This window comes from Neoarius graeffei, chromosome 26 (genome assembly GCF_027579695.1).
Source record: "Neoarius graeffei isolate fNeoGra1 chromosome 26, fNeoGra1.pri, whole genome shotgun sequence".
NCBI lineage: Eukaryota > Metazoa > Chordata > Actinopteri > Siluriformes > Ariidae > Neoarius > Neoarius graeffei.
In genome coordinates this window covers 18,877,149-18,903,627 of record NC_083594.1, presented here as the reverse complement: position 1 = coordinate 18,903,627, position 26,479 = coordinate 18,877,149, and the positions used below count along the sequence as shown (strand labels likewise).

Sequence of the window (26,479 nt, the reverse complement as noted above, 5' to 3'; positions counted from 1 at the left end):
TTGCTGCATATCTTATCTTCACCTGGATATGAGTCATCTTTATACTGTTCACCAGCAGGAAAAGCAGACTATATGTTGGTATTTTTAAAAATATACTGTATATTTTCACATAATCGACATATGTATTGGAGTGTAATTGTGAATAATATTTGGCAGATCTACCCAGCAAGAAAACCCAGACAAACCTTTCTGTGGCTCACTACCAAAAGGTGCAAGCCATCCCATAGCCTTGCCGACTACTTTGTTCATTCATTAATGTTTATGGCCACTGCAGAAAGCTCATAGCCTGAACCAGAGGCTATAAATCTCCATCCTCCACCTACACACTGCTGCAAAGTCAGCCTGAGATCATGGTGCAGGCAGACAACCAATTCAGGTCAGCTGCTATCAGCATTTTTGTGTAGTGACAAAGTAATTTGGGTCCAAAATGGGAGACATCCAGCAGTATATAGGGTTAAGTGAGTGGTAACTTATTTGGGATTGAGAATGGATAAGTGTCTTAACCTTGAAGTGAGGACTCTTGTTTTTTTTTTTTTGACAGATTGTTAAGTGATTAACTGTATTTGTCAAAAAGGCTAAGGCTTGCAAAATGGAATGTGTCATGGGATGTTCTCTAGTCTGAAGATACTGATTCGTAAATGACCGATTATGCAAAAATGAGTTTTTTTTTTTAAAATAGTTTCCTACTAACCCAACACCCTTAGAAATAAGGGCATTAAACTGGACCTTTCCATGTAGCTGGGTTGGTACCCTTACCTTTATGTAGCTTTCACCTGGAACCATGGATTAGTGTACATTTAAAAAAAATATATCTAAATTAGAGTAATGCTTTAAAGGTATACTCCTATGCTCTTGTATAGGTAAAAGATGGGTGGTACTTTGGTGCACTTGTTAGTGCTGTCGCCTTGCAGCAAGAAGGTTCTGGGTTTGAGCCCAATGGCTAGCGGGGGCCTTTCAGTGTGGAGTTTGCATGTTCTCCCCGTATCTGCGTGGGTTTCCTCTGGGTGCTCCGGTTTCGTCCAAAGACATACGGTTAGGTTAACTGGCTACTCTAAATTGCCCAGAAAGGAACTGGCCACCCTACTGCTGCAATTCTTTTTTTTAAAGATATTTTTTTGGGCTTTTTGCACCTTTATTGGATAGGACAGTGTAGAGACAGGAAATGAGCGGGAGAGAGAGACGGGAAGGGATCGGGAAATGACCTCGGGCCGGAATCGAACCCGGGTCGCCCGCATTCATGGTATGGCGCCTTAACCACCTGAGCCACGACGCCCCCCTACTGCTGCAATTCTGGCCAAGTCAACCAAACATGGTTTGCCTCAAGCCTGGATTGGGTTCAGCAGTGATAACGATTATTATTATTATTATTATTATTATTATTATTTATTTTTTATTATTTAATAATAATAATAATAATAATAATAATAATAAAAACGATGATGAAGTAAAAGATAAACAGAAGGTACAAAAGGTCTGCCAACCCAGTGACCAGGAATGATAGAGTTTAGTGACCTTATATCTGAGAGGGAATCATAGTGTGAAGCCAAAATGTATTTCAAAGTCAAATGACATTGCAAGCTAGTATTGATGTGTTTTTTAAATGAAAGATTGCTGAATTATCATCCACGTTACAATATCAGACTTTGGGAGATGGGACCTAGTTGTAGTCAGGACAACAGTTATTTCTAGAAATGTTACCACACTTGGCTACTCCAATTTATTTTTAGCACAAAACCTAAGAAGCAAACATTGGACACCAAATATGTCTTAGCTGATCAACTATTGAGAGAAAATTTGTATAAATATTTTTCACCAAAATATTAAAGCAATACGGCCTTTCGACTTCATAAAATTGGTGAAGTTTAGTTTAGCTGGGAAGGTATTTAATTTGAGGGGATTCCTGAGCAAATAATGTGCATGAAATTGCTCGCTTCATGCAGTCAAGCAGACAGAGGAAGTCTGGTGTGTGCATGCACAGGTTTACCTGCTGCTGCTTCTTTTGGGTTTTACGGCAGCTGGTATCCACAGTGCTGCATTACTGCCATCTACAGGTTTACCTTGACCATGCACTGACAGTTACATCATTCTGTCACTAAACGAACAGCTGATCACACCGAGGTGCTCGCTGACCACCGATATTTATTAGTTTGGTCCTGCATTTCCTTTCCTTCGCAACATGACGTCTTTTCTTCTCACTTTCTGTTACTGTAGTCAGTCTTTCACGTTTCATTCGCACACTCGCGTCCTCCATATTTCTCTCCTGTTTCAAATTTGTATCCCACAATGTCTTGCGCGAACAGGGAAAGCCCACCACGTGATGCATGACATACTGTAGTATCTTGAATTGGGTCATGGTGAAGCAAGAAAAAATAGCAGAGAATTTATGGCCATGTGGCCCTAAATTCATTAATTGTTCTATTTAAAAAAAAAAACTCATAAAATTGGAAGTCTGTGATTCAAATTCAGTAGCTTTCGGTCCACTAAACAAAAATAATTGGGTGTAAGGGAATTTATTTTATTTTTTTATGACCTACACTTAAAATCTGAAAGGCAGTCTAGCTTTAATTGCATTATTTTACTTAGCCAACCATCAAAAAACAACCTGATGATATGCCTAAAGTGGTTGCTCAGTGGTTAAGGCTCTGTACTCCTGATTGGAAGGTTGTGAAAGCAAAACCTTAGCCCTTCAACCGCTTCTTGACTCCTTCACCTTATTTGTTAATGTACCGGTAAATGTAAATTATATCATGCTACTTTCAATGTTGTCAGTATAAGCTGCTTAGTATAATATACCGTACTAATAATATAGTATAACTATACAGACAGTATAAAGATGTGTCACATATTCAGAATGCACATTTGACCTAATTCAAAAGCATATCTTCACCCTTGATGCATGAGTGCTTTGTAAAATTGTCTCAGCTGTCTTTCAGAAGAAACAGGTGGAGAGCAGACATGTTGTGTCTGGTATGAAACTAAAGCCACCGTCTAAAAGACTCCACTGCATGTGCCGCTTTCATTCATGCAAACATAGTTAGGGATTACAAAAAGAAAGGGTGCTAGTGCAAGCTTCTTTATAGAAAATCCCCAAATCTAGGATCTTGGAATCAGGATTAAGCTTAATCCTGTGTTAAACATTTGATGGAAAATCAGCAGCTTGTGGGCCAAGGATCGGTTTAATCTGGTTCTGAGAACTTGGCGTTCATCAAATCCAGATTAAATCAAACTGATTTACTTTTTTCTATTTAGTATTAAGACTGCTGTCAAGCAAACGCTTTATTATGTGAGTCAGTCAATAATAATTGCATGCAGTTCATCATGCAATTATTGAATAAATAATCATTTATTGATCTTCACGTAACTACATTGATGGTCCATAAATAATGATGGGCTTTATTTGTGTGAGAGACAGATTAAGGTTGAAAGGATGTTTTTTTTTTTTCCACAATAGTTTCAGTATTATGATGATAAAATTCTCCTTCCAGTTTAAGATTAATTTTAACAAGTAATCCTAAAAAATCATTTAGATAAAATTCTTCCTTTTGGCATTTATGTATTCAAATGACCTCAAAGAGCTTGATTATGCATACAACTTCCTATTCCCCAGACACTGCAATCCCAGTACAGGTGGTTTCCCATCTTGGAGAAGCTTTGAAATGTAGAAGAGCTGAGATTTTTCAGACTATCAGAAAACCTACAAGCTCTGGAAGATTATACACAAGGACGTTGTTAGTAAACTTCATTGGGAGTAAAAGATAGAGCCTAAAAATTGTTTCGAAACTGGGTGTGGTAGCAGGTAAAATCATGCCCAAAAGATAATATATTTTTTAATATCCTGGGGTGGGTTATACCAAAGTAGATTCATCAATCTAAAAAGCAAATAGTAAATATATTCATTTTGGGGTCAGTTGTTAGTTTTTAATTCCTGTTTGACTTTAAAATAGCGTAATAACTCATCTCATTATCTCTAGCCGCTTTATCCTGTTCTACAGGGTCGCAGGCAAGCTGGAGCCTATCCCAGCTGACTACGGGCGAAAGGCGGGGTACACCCTGGACAGGTCGCCAGGTCATCACAGGGCTGACACATAGACACAGACAACCATTCACACTCACATTCACACCTACGGTCAATTTAGAGTCACCAGTTAACCTAACCTGCATGTCTTTGGACTGTGGGAGAAACCGGAGCACCCGGAGGAAACCCACGCAGACACGGGGAGAACATGCAAACTCCACACAGAAAGGCCCTCACCGGCCACGGGGCTCGAACCCGGACCTTCTTGCTGTGAGGCGACAGCGCTAACCACTACACCACCGTGCCGCCCAGCGTAATAACTATTCTTTCAAAATCTTTTTCTTTTTTACTGAAATATATCTAATATATGCAATTTACTGTAAGTACAATCCATCTAGAGCGGCACAGTGGTGTAGTGGTTAGCGCTGTCGCCTCACAGCAAGAAGGTCCGGGTTTGAGCCCCGTGGCTGACGAGGGCCTTTCTGTGCGGAGTTTGCATGTTCTGCCTGTGTCCGCGTGGGTTTCCTCCGGGTGCTCTGGTTTCCCCCACAGTCCAAAGACATGCAGGCTAGGTTAACTGGTGACTCTCTAAATTGACCGTAGGTGTGAATGTGAGTGTGAATGGTTGTCTGTGTCTCTATGTCAGCCCTGTGATGACCTGGCGACTTGTCCATGGTGTACCCCACCTTTTGCCTGTAGTCAGCTGAGATAGGCTCCAGCTTGCCTGCGACCCTGTAGAACAGGATAAAGCGGCTAGAGATAATGAGATGAGATGAGACAATACATCTAGTTAAATATTTGATCCATCTCAGTTACGAGGTATCAAAATCAATCTACTTCTAACGTTTTAATTGGAGTTTAAATTAATCTGAATTCATTGTAAAATTAAGGTCCGCATTAAACCATGGCTTAAATAAAAACCTGATTATTGTAAAAACAAATTTAAAGCTTGGTGCAGTGGGATATGCATTGCATAGTTACTGGTTAACAATAAGGTCAGTAAAAGATCATAAATTAAGATAAACCAAGACTGTCTTCAGAGTAGAATGGAAAAGAGGAAGGATTCATTTTGAGAACCTCAGGAGTAAGTTAAAATTTTGAAAAATATTGCAAGCTATTGGTGATTAAAAAAAAAATCACGTACCTATAATCCTTGTAAAATTCTGAGGTATCAGCCAGATTTTTCAACTCCATGCCTTCGAAAGTACAAGAAGGTACATATTTCTCTAATTTCATCAATTAACTTTAGTAAATCAATAAAATTGATTTAGCACTGGTTATATTTTATTTTGCTCTCTAAATAAAGTGAAATGGGTCTCAAGCCATAATACAATAAAAAGCACTGAAAAGGAATGTCTCAGATCTCTTTACTGCAGCACGGTTGTATCGTCTTACTGGTTACTCAGCAACTCTAGATACTGTACAAGCCTCTATGCTTAGTCTCCAGAGTGCTACCTACACATTGCTGCAAAGTCAGACAGACACTGTGGTGCAGACATATAACCTATCGAGGTCAGGGGAAATCAGCATTTATTTTCACATTTATGTAGAGCCCAACAACACAGACATGATAGAAAAGCAAAAGGACTTAAAACTGAGATTTTACAGCTCTGAAATCCCTGATTTGTTAGCAAACAAGGTCCAGACAGATCATGAGTTGTTGTTTGAAAACTAGGGCAGGATATGGGCAAGTAAGACGTGTTATGATGCCGAAGAGCAAAGTATAAATTTAAAAATATATCATGAAATCAGATAAAAATGGAACGGCGAAAGAAACAGTGTATGCACAAGTATATTGTATTAAAAGTCTGGTTTGGAAAGAAGAACTATCCTGTAAGCCAAAAATTAAAGTTGTATATGCTGTCACCTTAACAATCTGACCATATTTGAAGATAGTTCATGTACATATCACAACCCCAAATCAGAAAAAAATTGGCACAGTGTGGAAAATACAAATAAAAAAAAAAAGCAGAAAAAATAAACTTTGACTTGTATTTCATTGCAGACAGGATGAACCCAAGATATTACATGTCTTGTCTGTTCAACTTCATTTCATTTGTTAATATACATCCATTCCTGCGTTTCAGGCCTGCAACACATTCCAAAACAAGTTGAGATGGGGGCAATTTAGGGCTATTAATGAAGTAAAACAGTTAAATAATGATGTGGTTTGGAACAGGTGATCTCAACAGGTGATTTTGTACAAAATCAGTATCTAGGAAAGACCTAGTCTATGAGGCGCAAAGATAGGCTGAGGATCTCCAGTTTGTTAACAAATGCATGAGAAAATTATTGAAATGTTTTAAAAACGATGTTCCTCAAAGAAAGATATGAAGGGATTTGGATATTTCACTGTCTGCAGTGCATATTATTAAACAATTCAAGGAATCTAGAGGAATTTTGGTGGTACAGAAGGTTCTGGGTTCGAGCCCAGTGGCCGACGGGGGCCTTTCTGTGTGAAGTTTGCATGTTCTCCCCATGTCTGCGTGGGTTTCCTGTGGGTGCTCTGGTTTCCCCCATAGTCCAAAGACATGCTGGTCAAGTTAATTGGTGGCTCTGTGTGTCAGCCCTGTGATGATCTGGCAACTTGTCCAGGGTGTACCCCGTCTCTTGCCCATAGTCAGTTGGGATAGACTTCAGCTTGCCCGCGACCCTGCACAGGATAAGCAGTTACGAATAGTGGATGGAGGAATTTCAGTGCATAAAGAGCAAGAATGCAAGCTTAAGCTGAACATTGTCGATCCTTCAGGCGGCACTGGATCAAGAACCGTCATTCATCTATAGCTGATATAACCACATGGGCTTGGGATTACTTTGGCAAACCTTTGTCAAGCACTAAAATACAGAGGTGCATCCCCAAATGCCAGATAAAACTTTACTGTGCCAAAAGGAAGCCTTATGTTAACTGTGTCCAGAAGTACCATCGACTTGTCTGGGCTTGAAGGCATCTGGGATAGACCATTACACAGTATCTATTGTGGTCAGACAAATCAGTATTCCAGGTTGTTTTTGGAAGGAATGTACCATCCAGACTGTTACCAGCAACAAGTCCAAAAGCCAGGGTCTCTCATGGTATGAGACTGTATCACTGCCCTTGGCAAAGGTAATTTACACTTCTGTGATGTCAGCATTAATGCAGAAAAGTACATTGGGATTTTGGAGCAACATAGTCTGCCTTCAAAGTGACACACTTTCCAGGGATATTTCAACAAGACAATGCAAAACCACATTCTGCACACATTACAAAGGCATGGCTGTGGCAGAAGAGGGCGTCTATCCCCTCTGTCCCCAGTAGAGAATGTGTGGTGAATTTTGAAACAAAAAATATGACAAGGGGGGGGCGTCGTGGCTCAGGTGGATAAGGCGCCATACCATAAATCCTGGGACCCGGGTTCGATTCCGACCCGAGGTCATTTCCCGATCGATGTCTCTCTCTCCTGCTCATTTCCTGTCTCTGCACTGTCCTATCCAATAAAGGTGAAAAAAGCCCAAAAGATATCTTTAAAAAAAATAAAAATATGACAAGGACAACCCTTTATTGTTGCACACCTTAAGCCCTATTTGCAGGAAGAATGGGACAAAATAACACCTGAAATACTTCATCACTTGGTGTCTTTAGTCCCTAAATCTTTAGTCCCTAAATATCTTTTAAGTGTTGTGAGAAGAAATGATGCTTTACTGTCCCAACTTTTTTAAAAATGTGTTTCAAGAATCAAAATTGAAATAAGCATTTATTTTGAAAAAACAAACAAAACAATAAAATTCAAGACGTAAAACATCAAATATTGTTCTGTTGTATTGTTTTGAGTGCAGTGCAGGTCAAAGATTTTTACAAATTGTTTTCAGTTTTAATTTCAATTTCAACATACCGTCCCAACTTTTTCTGATTTGGGGTTGTATATGGGGGAAATTTAACTCTTTAATTTAGAAATTAAAGACCTCATAATGAATACCAGTGGTGTCCTAAAATGGCATCTAAAGTGACAACTGAAACACTGGTGGCATGGTGGTGTAGTGGTTAGTACTGTCGCCTCACAGCAAGAAGGTCCTGGGTTCAAGCCCAGCGGCCGATGAGGGCCTTTCTGTGTGGAGTTTGCATGTTCTTCCCATGTCTGCGTGGGTTTCCTCCGGGTTCTTCGGTTTCCCCCACAGTCCAAAGACATGCAGGTTAGGCTAATTGGTGGCTCTAAATTGACCATAGGTGTGAATGTGAATGGTGGTTTGTCTCTGTGTCAGCTCTGCGATGACCTGGTGACTTGTCCAGGGTGTACCCCACTTCTCGCCCATAGTCAGCTGAGATAGGCTCCAGCTTGCCTGTGACCCTGTACAGGATAAGTGGCTACAGACAATGAATGGATGGATGGACTTAAACACTAGTGCAAGAGTTTACAAGTCACAAGGTATAAATGTAAATACAGGATGGGAAACAGCACATTTCAAAGATGAACCCAGAAACACAATTTAGAACTGACTACAACAATCTGAAGCTAAACTTTGGAACTGACTTGGAAACAGGTACAGATTAGAACTTAAAGGGCTTAAAGGAACAGTCCACCGTACTTCCATAATGAAATATGTTCTTCTCTGAATTGAGACGAGCTGATCCGTACCTCTCCAAGCTTTGCGCGACCTCCCAGTCAGTCAGACGCACTGTTACTCCTGTTAGCAATGTAGCTAGGTATCAATGCGCTGTCGAAGTGCGCAGAAGGTGTTAGTACGCCTGTCATTATAGTGCGGACTTTCCATAGCATAGAAAATCGCCACGTTTCAATTTGTGTAACTGAACTTTTGTTTCATGTCACTGGTCATATAAACCTATGTAAACAGGAAAAACATGGAAGAGTTTGGTCGCATCTAACTACAGCCCCAAAAAATACCATTGGCCATGCTGAGCCTAGCTACATTGCTAACAGGAGTAACAGCGCGTCTGACTGACTGGGAGGTCGCGCAAAGCTAGGAGAGGTACGGATCAGCTCGTCTCAATTCAGAGAAGAACATATTTCATTATGGAAGTACGGTGGACTGTTCCTTTAAATAGAAAATTCTTCATAGAAAGATTGACTGACTAGGAATGCATAACAAAGAAAATGGGGAAGATCATGGGAAGTGCAGTGCTGTGGAAAGTGCTTGAAGGTGACATCCAGCATCCTCACTTGACTAGGAAATGGGCTGCAGGTATTAGTATTTGGTCAAGACAGTGCACCAGCACAAGACGTCAAGGGTGGAGCTGTCAGCATGGCTTGCTGGGTATTCCCCCTCCTGAGGTGACAACCATGGTTTTGTAATTGGTCAACCTATTAAATGGTCAACCTAGCTTGTGTGGTGCTGGGTAATCTGGGCAGCAGCAGTGGAACTCTGCCACTATGAAGGGGTACAGAACATCCTCAGTAAAGACCCAAGAGCACTCCACTGGATAGTAAGTCTCCCACTTGAAATACCAGCCCGCCACTATAAATAAAAAATCTTGTTCTTAGTGACTTGCCTGGTTAATTAAAGGTTAAATAAAAAAAACCCAACATAATAAATAATACAAAAAATACTGAAGCTGTTCCACCTCCTGCAGGAGGACAAGATGTCTCTCATGGCATAGGCTCTGTAAACCTGGAGAGGTGATGGTAACATTTCCAAGGGGACAATATCTTGCACTGGGTCTGGACCCACAGGCATAAGGAGAGAGAGAGAGAGAGAGAGAGAGAGAGACAGAACTGAGATGAGTAACTGAAGTCTATAGATCACCCTATCTATACATTGGATTATCTTAAATGGGTGTTGCTTGAAAACAGTTTTTTGGATGGAAGTCACAGCAGAAGATATTGGGTGGGTAACGCACTCTCCTGGCAATACCCTGTGTTGATGATTGGCTTGGGTCCTCGGTCATCGAGAGTCAACTTCAACTGACAGTGTGATGATTCTCATGCCTTTCCACTGCATTTCTCAACCACTGGTCCCTCTCCTCAAGTTAGGTTCTAAGGGAATAGTGTTGGTTTGTAGCTTAGGTAGCATTGAAATTGACTAAGGCCAGATAAGGTGTGGATGAGTGAATTGTAGGTATACTCTGTCCAGTAGTCTAGTCACATTGTTTCTCCAGTAACTGCTGAGATGCCATCCATGCTCCTGGTTCAGTTTATTTACTTGCCTGTTGGACACCTCCACCTCAGTTCAGCTGTCTTCAGGGAGCCCAAGTCAGTGGAAGATATACTGTACTGGAAGAGGGCCTCTGCAGTTTGCTACACAGATCAGACCTAGAAGAAGGATCAGATCAGCTATTACCAGTATGACGTTACAAGGTTACAAAGTCTGTGACAAAGACCACGGAGAAGTGAGTCCAAGGTCTTTAGGATACTGGCAGAGGCTGCACCTTGTGTCACTCCTAGGTGCCCATGTGATGAACTTTGAGTTCAAATATCTGGTGAGTTCAAATATCTGGGGTCAACTGTCCAAAGTAATGGCGAGTGTGGAAGAAGTGAAGAAGAGAGTGCAAGCAGGTTGGAATGGATGGAGGAGAGTGTCAGGAGTGATTTGTGACAGAAGGGAAAGTGTACTAGACAGTAGTAAGACCTGTGTTGTATGGTTTGGAGACAGTAGCACTGACAAAAAGACAGAAGGTCGAACTGGAGGTAGCAGAGCTGAAGATGCTGAGATTTTCATTGGGTGTGATAAAGTTGGACAGGATAAGAAATGAGTATATTAGAGGGACAGCACATGTAGGACGGCTTGGAGACGAAGTGAGAGAGGCGAAATTGAGATGGTTTGGACACGTACAGAGGAGAGATCCAAGGTATATTGGGAATAGAATGCTGGAGATGGAGTTGCCAGGTAGAAAGAAAAGAGGAAGACCAAAGATGAGATTTATGGATGTGGTGAAGGACATGAGGATGGTTGGTGTGACAGAAAAAGATACAGAGGACCAGAGGAGATGGAGGGACATTGTCTGCTCTGGTGACCCTTAATGGGAACAGCTGGAAGAAGTAGTAGTGATGAGCTTATGCCAGGTGGCCCCTGGAGCATGCAGCTTTTCTGGTGGTCTGTTACTCTGTCTGGGATCATCTGCTTCTTTGTTGGATAAATCCTGGTTGATCTTGACTGAAAAGAATCAAGCAGGTGGGCTCAATGATTGATGATGGAGTACTTGTATTTTGGTTTGCAGCATATAACAAATGAGAAACACGTCAAGAATAATGCCCCCCATGCTTGGCAGGGAGATTGTCAAAGATATTGGGTTTTCTAGTTGTAATCCAAGTTCTGTATCTACAATGAAGGGATGGAGGGCCCCTTGTACCCAATGACATCTCTCCTTGAATGCCAGCTACTGTAAATAGCAAGAAGAACCAGGTTATCCATGTAGTAATTTATCTCAGCACTAGAGAGCTTTTTCAACAAGTAAGCATTGGAGTAAAGCTTAGCTGGGCTCCCACTGTGAATCCAGCCCATATTCCCATCTCAAAGGCATACGCCTCCAAGACAATGGTAGTGATTGGTCTGGTTGATGCTGAACTGGAGCTGAAGGAAATGTCTGTACTAATGAGGTGAAGGCCTCTCCTGCAGCAGGTGACTTGGTGAGCTATCATGGAACCCTTTTGAGGAAACAGGTGAGGGGTACAACTACAGTACTGAATTGCTTGGAGATTCAACAATGGTAATATTTAAAGCCAAGAAGCCTCTGTAGCTCTTGGGTGGTTCGGCAACTCCAGCAATGTCTGGAACTTATACATACCCCTTCTATGAAGACCTAACCTAGAAAGGTGAAAAGTTGAGTGGGGAAACTGGTACTTCTTGGCCTTGATGTAAAGTTTTTGCTCCAGAAGTCACTGGTATCACAAGATGTACTTCCCCAGACTGAAGGAATACAGCATGGTGTCATAAATGTTGAAGTTAGAGATACCGGCATGGCATATGGGGACATGGTTTCTTAAAGTGATGCATCTGTCCCTTCATACCTGACCAAAAAAGTGTCACCGTAGACAGTGCATTGTCCTCTCCAGCTTTGTGATGTTGCTTCAGTCATTACCTCCGCCAAGGAGGTTATGTTTTCGGTAGTGTTGGTTTGTTTGTTTGTTGATTGGTTGGTTGGTTTGTCTGTTAGCAACATTACTGAAAAAGTTATGAACGGATTGCTCTGAAATTTTTTCCAGAGGTGTGACTGGGCACAAGTAACAATCCATTAAATTTTGGCAGTGATCTGGATCACCTTCTGGATCCTGGATTTTTTTAAAGGATTCTTGGCGGAGGTCTGCGCTTTCCGAGTGCGTTTCTAGTTTTTAATGTGTTGCCTGTTTAATATGTAATCCCTACTCTCCAACTAGGTGGCATAGTAGAATCAGTCAATCTATTTCCTGTTAATGGTCATGTTTATAGTTGAGTATGGGTGAAATGCTAGAGGTTTAGAAATACAGTAGTATAAGAAGTTAGGATTTTTGCATTTGTGCATGCCTGAATGTACTTAGAACCTCAGGAGCAAATAAAGGAATTGGCAAATGAAGAATTAGTGTACAATGCAAATACAGTACAAATACCAGGACTGTATGTATTTCTATAATTGCACTATAGTTCATATACTTTCAGTGACCACTGGCTAGTTTTTTAAATTTACCCTTCAAAGCGAAATGTGCATCAATCCTTAATCTCATCTCATCTCATTATCTCTAGCCGTTTTATCCTTCTACAGGGTCGCAGGCAAGCTGGAGCCTATCCCAGCTGACTACGGGCGAAAGGCGGGGTACACCCTGGACAAGTCGCCAGGTCATCACAGGGCTGACACATAGACACAGACAACCATTCACACTCACATTCACACCTACGGTCAATTTAGAGTCACCAGTTAACCTAACCTGCATGTCTTTGGACTGTGGGGGAAACCGGAGCACCTGGAGGAAACCCACGCGGACACGGGGAGAACATGCAAACTCCACACAGAAAGGCCCTCGCCGGCCACGGGGCTCGAACCCAGGACCTTCTTGCTGTGAGGCGACAGCGCTAACCACTACACCACCGTGCCGCCCAATCCTTAATCAAGTAATTAAATAAAAAATAGTGGGATGTCTCAGATTTGTTCACTGCTGTACTGTTGTCATCATACTGGGTACTCGGCTCTTTGGATACAGTACAAGCCTCTATACCAGGCTTGTAGTACTTGAGTCCGACTTGTGCCTTAATTTTAAGGACTTGTGACTTGACTTGGACTTGAGCACTGATGACTTGGACTCAGACTCGTGTGTTAACTGCATTTGGATTAATAAATTGGAGACAAGGACTTGGATTTTTTTCTTTATTTTCTTGTAACATGCCATAATAATTTGGCATAAGATATTTATATCTACATTTAATTTTTATACTAATTTTGTGCAAGAGAATGCACATTCACCTGTTCATGCGTCATATTCAGGAACAAACTAACGTTAATGGTGCTAAAATGCCTGGAGAGAATGCCTCTAGGATTGTCCACTTTGCTTATACAGACTTCTTGTGCAGTAGGAAAAAAAATGCACTGCGATGTGTTCCATATGTAGAAGAACTATCAAGGAGATGACAGGGACAACCTCACATTTCAATCGTCATTTGGCAAGATTACACCCAGAGAAGTAAGTGACATGCTATGTTCATTGCTCTGTTGATTAGCAGGGCTTGCTTGCTGACCGATTAACTAGCTAGTGTTAACCCTCTCTCATGTTATTTTGCCCTGTTGATAGCAAGGCTTGCTGAGCAATGAACAAGCTTTTTATCTGTAGCCTATTAACTAAAACGGGGCAGTCAAGCAGTAATGTTTAGTCCAATGCAGTAGCAGAAATGGTTTCACATAAAGGCAGCAACAGCCACCATTAAATAGAGCAGTTGGAGTCTTGTTCTCGGACTCAACTCAAAGTTTTCTTTTAATGCAGGGGTCACCAAACTTTTTTCTCTGGGGGCCACATTGTCGTTCCTGACTGTGATGGGGGGGTCGGGTCAGCTATATAACGTAGAATTGTATGACCCAGACAAATATGACCACCAGCAGGCCTCATTGTGTAGTAGAGATTACTAGCCTGGCACAGCCATCCACACTACTATATCCACACTAGATTCCTGGCACATATTTGTTTATCTTTACTAGTGGTTTGCAAAAGTAGTAATCGAGTCTTCACACTTTGTTTTAATTTGAAATACCACAGATATTCCATTTATTTATTTTCTAATAAAAATAACATCAAAGCTGTCAAGGTAAGAAACATCTGCCTAGTTGAGGTGATTGACACCGGCAAAGGTGAGTGGAAATTATAAATTGTAGGTAGGCCTGTTGATATTATTAATAAGATTAATAATAATTGTGTGCAGCACTTAATAAAGGTCAAATAGGCCTATAAAATAAATACATTAAAAAAAACCAGTGAAATTATAATATGAGCAATAGATCACAGCAGTTGTGCTGTGTCCTGCACGTCATTGCTCTCATCCATGGCCAAAGCAAAAAAACTCGAATTCTGACGCTTTCTCATTCAGCTGGTCATACACGTTGTCCCCCAAATCTTCGGTTCGCCTGGTCATCATAGATGCGGAGAGACTCACCGCGTTGAGCGCATCCTTCTTGTCGGGACACGCCTCCTCGGCCACAGCAAGCATGCATACATTAACAAAGTCCCCATCGGTAAACGGCTTTCCATGGGTAGCTAGTAGGTGAGCTACCTTATAGCTAGCTCGGACAGCAGCCTGGTTGATCTGGGTTTGGCGAAGGAATACATTCTGTTGTGCAGCCAGTCCGCATTTCATCCTCCGAATCCTGTCTTCTCTTGTTTGCCCTCGCAAACTAGCATACTCTTTGTGGCAGGTTTCGGAGTGATGACGCAGATTATATTCTTTGAAAACCGACACACTTTCTTTACATACAAGACAAACTGCACGGTCCTTACACTGAACGAAAAAATAATCGGCGGTCCACTGTTCTTTAAAAACTCTGCACTCTGTCAGCTTTTCGCTTACCGCTCGCCATTTTGCTGTCCTGAACACTGACAGTTCTCTGCGCGTGCGCTGCCTGTCACTGCTTGATCGCGAGCATGTGATGAAAATTCGGAAAATATGAATAGTTCATTTTATAACTAAATATAAATTTTAATTGATAAAATCAACAAAATACAAGATGCAGACATGTTGTTATTTACCAAAAAGCAATTTAAAAAAATAGGCCATGACCACTTTTGGGGCTTGCCTCATAGGGCCGGTTCAAGTGGTGGGGGGCAGAGGGGCCGGTCAAAGGGGGGTGGCGGGCTGGAGTCGGCCCACGGGCCGTAGTTTGATGACTCCTGTTTTAATGACTTGGACTTGACTCAGACTTGAATACTGGGGACTTGAGACTGAACTCGGACTCGAGGTTTAGTGACTCAACTACAACACTGCTCTATACTCAAGTTGTACTCAACTTACCTTAGATATGGCAAGTTGGAGCTCAGAATTATGTAATTTTCAACATACAAAGTGGGGAAAAAACATGGATGCCTCACTTTTGTTAGCAACAAGGCTAGCTAGCTAACTGTAATGAATTATGTATATTTTCCTCTTCAAACAGCAATGTTATAGATTTAATAAGTGAATGTCTGTATGTTGATTGAGCTAAATCAAATCAAGCTTAAATATAGCATAACTCATTTAAAGATAGTAGCTTCCTATGTTTATTTCTGATGCTGTCAACAGCCATAGTGATTTGATGTCACTCCCTGAACTGAGAGGAACTTGTTAAAAAGCTTACCTTGAGTTAGCAAGTAGGAATTTCTGGTTTTCCTCGATGGAGATTGGAATTATAAGTCTCAAGTTTGCCATACTTATAAAATTAGCATATTATCCATCTCCACAGGGATTTGGTATTTGACATGTACAATCTGAATTGACAATATTCATTCCAATTATTTATATTAAAAATAATCTATGTTGAGGAAGAAATTGTTTAAAATTTTCATTCATTTTCAGTAGCTGCTTTGTCCTGGTCAGGGTCATGTAGGAGCTGAAGCTTATGCAAAGACCACTGAACATGAAGCAGGAGTACATCCTAGATGAGTAACCACCAGTCCATTATACGGCTACTACTTCTACTACTTAAGATCCCCGTCAATTCTGACGATGGGGGACCCGTAGCCCTGTGGTGCCTCCTTATTCGTCGCTCTGCGGCTCGTTCTCTGAGCCTAAGCTCGCAGGTTTCCGACCCAGAATGGAGGGCACACCTCCACAGGCAGCGGTCCTGGGCGTCCTCATACCAAGTCTTTAAATCCATTTGGAAGGCGCAAAGGTCTTCTTTAATGCAGTCCTTCCAGCGCTTGCGAGGGCGTCCCCTGTTGCATTTACCAAGCTTCAGCTCGCCGAATAGAAGTTGCTTAGGAATCCTGGAGTTGTCCATTCGGGATACATGGCCAAGCCATCGAAGTCTGCTACTACGGATCATGCTTTCAATGGAAGAGCAGTTGGCACGCTCAAGGATCTCCGTGTTGGTGACGCGATGCCACCACTTGATGTTCATGATTTGTCGAAGTGACCTTTGGTGGAAGAAAGAGAGAGAATGATATATATATATATATATATATATATATATATATGTTGAGAAAGAAATTGTTTAAAATTTTCATTCATTTTCAGTAGCTGCTTTGTCCTGGTCAGGGTCATGTAGGAGCTGAAGCTTATGCAAAGACCACTGAACATGAAGCAGGAGTACATCCTAGATGAGTAACCACCAGTCCATTATACGGCACTATGCGCATACACACATTGAGGCCATTTAGCAACACACATCTACCTCGCTAGCTACCCTATATATGTGTGTATGTTGGGGGGGGGTTCCCTTAACCTGATGTTATGGTGTACTGCTCGATTACGAAAACCTCTAAACCTATCAATTCGGGTGGATCAAAGCAGAGGAGAAGCTGTGGCCCGTACCCCAAATTCAACCTTTAATTTGCTAATGTTAACTTTAATCTCCCAGTGACCCTGTACTATAAGTGGGAAACGATCGGTCTCAAATGGCAAGTTAAGCTGATACAGAGCCATGTGTGGTCAGGGGCCAGCTGGGGCGAGACGTGTTGCTGGGTAGGTTAGGCTGTCGACACTTGTGGGTATGGTGGATATGTCTTTACTTTCATTTGTCACAGCTATATTTTAGCTATGAATAAAAATTCCTTTTCAAGCAGCTGGCTGGTGATAAAAGGTCTCTGAATACCTTTATAGAAAGGGAGCATGCCCTTTTCTACCCTAACTTTAGGTGTATCTATTATTCTTACACAAATATCACTGCATAGACAGTAGCTACCAATAAGAAAGCAAATACAAATGCTCATAAATATCTGTACATAACATGTTCTCTGTTATTACTGTAATTACATCACTGTTGGACTGTAGTCTTATTCCTGACTGTTTATTTACATTTGGTGGTCCTCCAGAATTTAAGCTTCAGGATTATGGGATTCCCCCCCGCATTATCCTAACATAATCTCTTCACTTTTCTCTTCAGGCTCCTCTCTTGTGCTCATCACATTTTCTAAAGTTCTTAATGGCAATCCAACACCTCTGTCCAGCTCCTCAGCTTCATCACAACCCATTCTGGATGGTTCTTTTGGTCTGGATGAACATGATGGTATTCTTCGGGATGCAGAAAATCCTGGTTTGGTCGAAAGTTCCCAGGAAAATTCTGGGTTCTTCAGTGAGGATGGTGAGGAAAATAAGGGTCCTCTGGCATTGCGAAAGTGGGATGTTCAAAAGGAGCTCAACTCCAGTTTGGATGCAGATTCTTTGATAGGTATGTAAAGGTTGAGTCAAAGCAATAGTTTCATTAATGTTTTAAATTGAATGACTATGATTATAGGAGGTCATATTTAAACCACTTTCCACTACGGTTTTAAAATGTGGACTTTTTCATTGTGTAATTCTGTTAACACCTTGGACTTCGAGTGGTAGGATGGTGATTCCATGACTGGGGTGGCATTTAACACTTGTAACTCTTAAAAATTAAACAGAGAAACTCAATTGAAACTAAGAAAACCTGGACTTTAAATATACAAAAAAAAAAAAATCAACCCAACTTGGGCAATAATATCTAATTTTTTACAACATTATTTGGCTTACAGTGATGGTCATTTATTTCACTCTTAAATGAGTAACAGGACTGAGTTATTTTGCATTTAGTAATTTCAGGACTTTCTTAATTTTCTTTTTTTTTAATTTTTCCTTCATTTCTTCCTGAACTTGGTCATGGACAATTCCCACCCACCAGACAGATCTCCTTATCACACAACAGCTACCAGCCAGGGAGGCAGAGGTCATCATGTGCTTCCTTCAAGGCATGTGTAGCCAGCTGACCACATCTTTTCGAATTGCTGCTTATGCAAAGTTAGGGGGTGACATAACGCACTTGGAGGAAAGTGCTATCTGCCCACTTCCATATGTATGGCCTCACAGATGCCCATGATTGGCTAGTGTCACTGCCATTTGTGGAAAATTCCAAATATTTCATAGAGGTGAATATGTTTAGGTAATGGGGTTGAGTGAATGTTGTGGGCCATGTACTTAAATGTGTATTTTTCATCAGGATTCAAACTCGTGATCTCTGGATGACAGTGCAAACACTTTTCTGCTGCACTACCCATGAGCTGGACTTGCTAATGGTTATTTTAAATTCATTTTTTAAATTCATCATTTACTTTCAATTTATGATTTGGGTTACAGGGATGTACTTTCAAAGTGCCCTCACCAGTCAGTATCATAATATCACTGAAACTTGGGGAGAAGATTTTAAAAAGCAGGTGAACTTTTGTCTTCCCACGACCTTTAGGAAATTCAAATGATGCGACTTCCTGTTGAACACACAGTTTGTGGAATATTCCAAATATTTAATTGGGGTGAATATGTTCAATAAATGGGGGTTGAGTGAACGTCATGGGACGTACGAAAATGTACATTTTTCATAGCCTGTATTGATTCATGGAGAAGGAGGTTTCAAGCATGTGATTTTAAATGTATTCACAAATGACGTTTGAAAGTAAATTGTAGTTATAGTTGGCTTGGATAGGCAAAAATGCTGTATTAAGTTATCTATGTACAGGTTTCAGATAGATCAAGTATCCTTCACAATAACCTATGTTTAAAATGCCTTTTTACTTTTACATACAGTGGTGCTTGAAAGTTTGTGAACCCTTTAGAATTTTCTATATTTCTGAATAAATATGACTTAAAACATCATCAGATTTTCACACAAGTCCTAAAAGTAGATAAAGAGAACCCAGTTAAACAAATGAGACAAAAATATTATACTTGGTCATTTATCTACTGAGGAAAATAATCCAATATTACATATCTCTGAGTGGCAAAAGTATGTGAACCTCTAGGATTAGCAGTTAATTTGAAGGTGAAATTAGAGTCAGGTGTTTTCAATCAATTGGGATGGCAATCAGGTGTGAGTGGGCACCCTGTTTTATTTAAAGAACAGGGATCCATCAAAGTCTGATCTTCACAACACATGTTTGTGGAAATGTATCATGGCACGAACAAAGGAGGTTTCTGAGGACCTCAGAAAAAGCATTGTTGATGCTCATCAGGCTGGAAAAGGTTACAAAACCATCTGTAAAGAGTTTGGACTCCACCAATCCACAGTCAGACAGATTGTGTACAAATGGAGGAAATTCAAGACCATTATTACCCTCCCCAGGAGTGGTCAACCAACAACGATCACTCCAAGAGTAAGGCGTGTAATAGTCGGCGAGGTCACAAAGGACCCCAGGGTAACTTCTAAGCAACTGAAGGCCTCTCTCACATTGGCTAATGTTACCACCATCAGGAGAACACTGAACAACAGTGGTCTGCATGGCAGGGCTGCAAGGAGAAAGCCACTGCTCTCCAAAAAGAACATTGCTGCTTGTCTGTAGTTTGCTAAAGATCATGTGGACAAGCCAGAAGGCTATTGGAAAAATGTTCTGTGGATGGATGAGACCAAAATAGAATTTTGGTTTAAATGAGAAGCATTATGTTTGCAGAAAGGAAACCACTGCATTACAGCATAAGAACCTTATCCCAGCTGTGAAACATGGTGGTAGTATCATGGTTTGGGCCTGTTTTGCTGCATCTGGGCCAGGACGGCTTGCCATCATTGATGGAACAATGAATTCTGAATTATACCAGTGAATTCTAAAGGAAAATGTCAGGACATCTGTCCATGAACTGAATCTCAAGAGAAGGTGGGTCATGCAGCAAGACAACGACCCTAAGCACACAAGTTGTTCTACCAAAGAATGGTTAAAGAAGAATAAAGTTAATGTTTTGGAATGGCCAAGTCAAAGTCCTGACCTTAATCCAATCCAAATGTTGTGGAAGGACCTGAAGTGAGCAGTTCATGTGAGGAAACCCACCAACATCCCAGAGTTGAAGCTGTTCTGTACGGAGGAACGGGCTAAAATTCCTCCAGGCTGGTGTGCAGGACTGATCAGCAGTTACCGGAAACGTTTAGTTGCAGTTATTGCTGCACAAGGGGGTCACACCAGATACTGAAAGCAAAGGTTCACATACTTTTGCCACTCACAGATATGTAATATTGGGTTATTTTCCTCAATAAATAAATGACCAAGTATAATATTTTTGTCTCATTTGTTTAACTGGGTTCTCTTTATCTACTTTTCAGACTTGTGTGAAAATCTGATGATGTTTTAGGTCATATTTATGCAGAAATATAGAAAATTCTAAAGGGTTCACAAACTTTCAAGCACCACTGTACATATTTGTACATGTAACATTAGTGGGACAAAAATGTCATCCCCAATCATGGAATTACCCAGAAAAATCCTTGTACGTCAGGGCATGTGGATATTTATAATATACATTCATATTAGATTAGCACAATTCCTCTTTCCCAATTGAAGAACAGAGCAGTCCATTACATTAGAGGAAAGTAAGGTCATAAGGCTGTCCTTCAGACATGCTGAAATGCCTTATGGGTGTTTTTAAAAAATATAATGGTCATATTCTGAAGTCAGTTCTTTGGTAAGCCATATAAAACACTTTCCATTCCTGTATGCAGCTAGAAAAGTGTGTCATATTGTAGCATGACTCATCAGTATTCACATAAGTGGTCTCATAACTGTCATTCATCCTGACGTAGCTCCATCTTGAGCTGACAGTCCCCATCCCAGAACATTGCCTGAATGTCAAAACAGCAATTAGCCTCGTGAAAATGTGTGGTAAAATGCTTTTTGCACTTTATAATAATGATTTGTTCTACATCCTGCTAGCCTTTAGAGGGTGATGAGTTTCCCCTCCCTCACTAATTTCTGAGAAGGATTTTTCCATTCAAACAGTGAACACTATGGCTGTTTGCTCTTATTTGACATGTAGTTGTGGTCTTGCAGTGTGACAATAAGGATGAAAGATTGAACATATCTACGTTATCAAGGCTTGAAAAGATGTCTGAGATTCAATGCCCCTAAAAAAAAAAATATATATATATATATATATATATATATATATAATTTTTTTGGGGGGCGGCACGGTGGTGTAGTGGTTAGCGCTGTCGCCTCACAGCAAGAAGGTCCTGGGTTCGAGCCCCAGGGCCGGCGAGGGCCTTTCTGTGTGGAGTTTGCATGTTCTCCCCGTGTCCGCGTGGGTTTCCTCCGGGTGCTCCGGTTTCCCCCACAGTCCAAAGACATGCAGGTTAGGTTAACTGGTGACTCTAAATTGACCGTAGGTGTGAGTGTGAATGGTTGTCTGTATCTATGTGTCAGCCCTGTGATGACCTGGCGACTTGTCCAGGGTGTACCCCGCCTTTCGCCCGTAGTCAGCTGGGATAGGCTCCAGCTTGCCTGCGACCCTGTAGAAGGATAAAGCGGCTAGAGATAATGAGATGAGATATATATTTTTTTAAGCTGACATGCTTGCCCTTTAAAGTTGGATTTCACAGAGAAATTTCACATTCTGTCAAATTTCTTGGGGTGCGTGTGTAAGAAAATTAAAGCATATAGAACAGTGCTGTCCGCCATGTATTCTGTGATGAGTGGTCTGAATGGATATTGTTTGAAGTCTGTCTGCTGGAGTAATTTTTCAGATTTGGGTACGACAAAAAGTCTAATCTTCTTGGAAAGGTTGTTTTTAATAACCATAGCTTGGCTTTTTCCTTTGTATCTACAGTAATTTGTGTATTGATCCGAGCCATAGTACAGGTGCTCACATAACACCTGCATACACAGATTTGTGTCGTATTGCTGTATGAAAACAGTCATGATGTGAATCATACTGAAGCAACAGCAATAACTGATTTCACCTTCTTTTATTCTCTATTCAAGAGTGTGAATTTGTTGGAAGTTTGTACAACCCCGATTCCAAAAAAGTTGGGACACTGCGTAAAACAGAATATAAAAATTTGCAAATCATGGAAACCCTATATTTCATTGAAAATAGTACAAAGACAACATATCAAATGTTGAAACTGAGAAATTTTTTATTTTATTTATTTTTTTATTTTTTTAAAATATATGCTCGTTTTGTATTTGATGTCAGCAGCATGTTTCAGAAAAGTTGGGACCGGGGCAATAAAAGATTGGAAAAAGTTGTGTAATGCTTACAAAAAAAAACCTAATTTGGTTAATTGACAACAGGTCAGTAACATGATTGGATATAAAAAGAGCATCCCAGAGAGGCTGAGTCTTTCAGAAGTAAAGATGGGGAGGGGTTCACCGCTCTGTGAAAGACTGTGTGGGCAAACAGTGCAACAATTTAAGAATAACATTCCTCAATGTAAAATTGCAAAGAATTTTGGGATCACATAATCTATGGCACATAATATCATTAAAAGATTCAGAGAATCTGGAGAAATCTCTGTGTGCAAGAGACCAGGCTGAAAACTGACACTGGATGCCTGTGATCTTCAGGCCCTCAGGTGACACTGCATTAAAAGCAGACGTGTGTCTGTAGTGGAAATCACTGTATGGGCTCAAGAACACTTCAGAAAACCATCGTCTGTGAAGACAGTTCCTGACTGCATCCACAAATGCAAGTTAAAACCAGATATAAACAATATCCGGAAACACTGAGGTGAAGTGGAAAATTGTCTCGAGGTCTGACAAATCAAAAGTAGAACTTCTTTTTAGAAATCATGGACACCACGTCCTCCAGGCTAAAGAGGAGAGGGACCGTCCGGCTTATCAGTAGCCAGCATCTGTGATGGTATGAGGGTGCATTAGTGCACATGACATGGGTAGCTTGTACATCTGGGAAGGCATCACTAATGCTGAATGATATATACATGTTTCAGAACAATATGCTGCTATCCAGACAATTTTTTCAGGGAAGGCCTTCCTTCTTTCAGCAATACAATACAAAACTGCTTTCTGCACATATTAAAACTGCATGGCTCCATAGTAAAAGAGTCTGGGTGCTAAACTGGCCTGCCTGCAGTCCAGATCTGTCTCCCATTTAAAACATTTGGTGAATTATGAAGCACGAAATATGACAAAGGAGACCCTGAACTATTGAGCAACTGAAATTGTATATCAGGCAAGAATGGGACAACATTTCACTTTCAAAAACTACAGCAACTGGTCTCCTCAGTTCCCAAACATTTACAGAGTGATGTTAAAAGTAGAGATGATGCAACACAGTGGTAAACATGCCCCTGTCCCAACTTTTTTGAAGTGTGTTGCTGACATCAAATTCAAAATGAGCATATATTTTTCAAAAAACAACATTTCTCAGTTTCAACATTTGATATGTTGTCTTTTGTACTATTTTCTGTGAAATACAGGGTTTCCATGATTTTGCAAATTATCACATTCTGTTTTTATTTGCAATTTATGCAGCGTCCCAACTATTTTGGAATTGGGGTTATATGAAAACAGTCAATATTAATTATACTGAAGCAACAACAATAACTAATCTCACCTTCTTTTGTTCTCTATTCAAGAATGTGTAAATTTGTTGGCAGTTTGTAATTACAGCACTAAATGTGTGCTATCAAATGGGTTTGAAATAGGCTGGATTTTCATGTTCAGCACTGACACACTTCTCTGAGAGTTACCATTTACCTGTTTGGTGTCTAATTGGAGAATAGTTATGCTTCCTGTTTTAGAGTTTAAGAACTTCTGATACTGTGTTACCACGAAAGAACACCTTCCATGACTTTATCCCTGTATTGTTAGCAGTTAGTAGGAGTCATGTTGCTGTTAATATTTTGATTCACTTTGTCGCATTTGCTTACTCATCATTTAATAAGCATCATAATCATATTAGGTAGAAAATATTATATTACCATGCATGCACCTGTTTTAGCTGATAGTCTTACCCAGTGACAGCTGGTCACGATAATGAATGGGAGAGCTAAAATAAAGCAACTACCTATCAGTAAATTATCATCTCTATTAGGAAACTATTACAGTTGATCCTTATTGCCCTAGATGTCATTTTAGCACCAAACTTGTGGTTTTGTTGTTTGTCCATTTGTGTAATTTGTACTTTATACTGTACTAGCGTTTTGCAAAGTTCTGGGTTGCCCCCAGACTTCCATGTCAAATTTGGGTGAAGATCCGTCGAGAAATGATGTTAACTGAAGACAAACAAAAATCCAAATATCTACCACCCAGGGGCCCACCAAGGACCCTCTGGGGCCCAAATATGGAATTTCTGCCAAAATTGTGGCTATCTCCTGTACCTACTACATGCCAAGTTGAGTGAAGATCTGTCGAGAGTTTGTGTTGATAAATGTAATGTCAAAGGTGTTGAGGGAGGGGGCGGACCTCCCTTGTGCCCATACATGAATTTTGCTTATATCTTCAAATTTCCAGGTGATCCCCAGACCTACTTGCCAAATTTGGTGAAAATCTGTCGAGAAATGGCAATGTTAGCTCAAGACAAACAAACAAACAAATTTTGCCGCTTATTATATAGCCTAGATGATATTTACTTCTAGTTTCTCCAAAGGCATTTTGAAAAATCACTAAGCTGTATGAATCTATAATCTGGGCTAGAAAGAAATCAGCCTTTGCTTCATATCGTTGTGGTTTTTTCTTTCTTTTTTTCTTTTGACTGTTTGTAGCGCTGCTGTTCTTGGTTTCACAAAGTGGGGAAAAAATATCCACAATCCAAGATAATGGGTTTGTTTTATAAAAAAAAATGGCATACTGTATTTTTATGTCATGTTTCCTTGAAAGAGGGTGGGGTGGGGATTGGCCTTGATAGCCCATTTATTCCAGCTAGTGCTGGTTTTGTCATAAATATGTAGGAAAAGCTAGCATACCCGTATGCCTATTTTGAAATTCATATCTGTGATAGAAAGTAGAAGCTGATTTTTGTGACTAGCTCCACTTTATCTCACAGTAGTGCACTAATTAGGTAACTGCTAAGTTATTAGCAGACCTGGCAGTTTAGGCAGGCATGTGGGAACAGCTTTGTTGAGGTGTGTGCGCGCACACACGCCCTCACCTTCTTGGCCTTTGCCTCTGCTGGTGTGAACAAATTGTCCTGACAACTACTACTTTTACCTTGGTACTTTTCCTGTCCTGCTAAAATGGTTTGTCCAAAAATATTTAACAGTTGTTCCACGAAATCGAGTCGTACATGAGCTGATACCCGATGAGGTGCATAGCACCGAGTTGGCTATAAGCCATGTATGACGAGATTGAGTGGAATAACTTTTATTATATCCACATTCACTGGATTTTGAGAAATGGAGAATTTATTTTTTGCAAATTCGATAAATAAAAACTTTATACAAACCATCCGACAAAATCATTTCCTCTTAGAATGTAAACAAACTGGCGAAATGACAGTAGCAATTTGTGAAAAATGCTATAATAATTCTTAAACAAACAAAAAACGTTTTTACCATCAAATATGTTTATTCTATATTTTGTTGCTTTTTTTTGTATTGTGGGGGCTTTTGTTTTTGAGTTGAGTTTTTATTTCGTCCTCGGTTGGTTCAGCAACACACGCTGCCATTTTGTTTTTCTCTACTCATGGTATATGAGCTGATAGCCTAGTAGTAGAGTAGCCAATCGGAGTGCACGATTGCTCATATCCAGTGAATGTGGATAGAAGAAATAAAAAAAAATTTTTTTTATATATATATATATATATATATATATATATATATATATATATATATATATATATTTATTTCCTGTAAGAAAGTGAATTAAGGCTTTAGCTATAGGGTTAAGGATGCATTTTTAAAGTCTCTTTTCTTTTTTTGATTGGTATCTGTCTATTTTTCTTTTGTTTTTTGATGTCCCCTTTCTATCTTTTGTCTGTTTTTGTTTGCTTCTTTGTTTCTTTGCTGTCAGTAAACGACTCTTCACATTATAATTTGTTTACTTCAGAATAGTATCAGCTAGACAACTGTGAATATATAGGATCCTTTTTTAATTTTTGTTTTATTTTTATTTTTTTTAGTAGCTGGTTTGCTTTATTGCAGACATTTATATTGCTGTGACTCATTGCACCCCTAAACGATTCTTTAAACATCAACTGCGTGATAAAATTGTGAAA

The 26,479-nt window shown here is 40.2% G+C and overlaps 1 protein-coding gene across 1 annotated transcript in view; it reads left to right on the top strand.

Annotated features, from left to right (window-relative positions):
• The first annotated feature begins 9,102 nt into the window (after positions 1 to 9,102).
• podxl2 (podocalyxin-like 2) overlaps positions 9,103 to 26,479 on the top strand; it is a 67,723-nt gene continuing 50,346 nt past the window's right edge. The window contains exons 1-2 of the mRNA XM_060909772.1: positions 9,103 to 9,190; positions 17,475 to 17,759. Of these exons, the coding sequence (XP_060765755.1) occupies positions 9,103 to 9,190; positions 17,475 to 17,759 (373 nt within the window). The remainder of the gene's footprint in view (positions 9,191 to 17,474; positions 17,760 to 26,479) is intronic.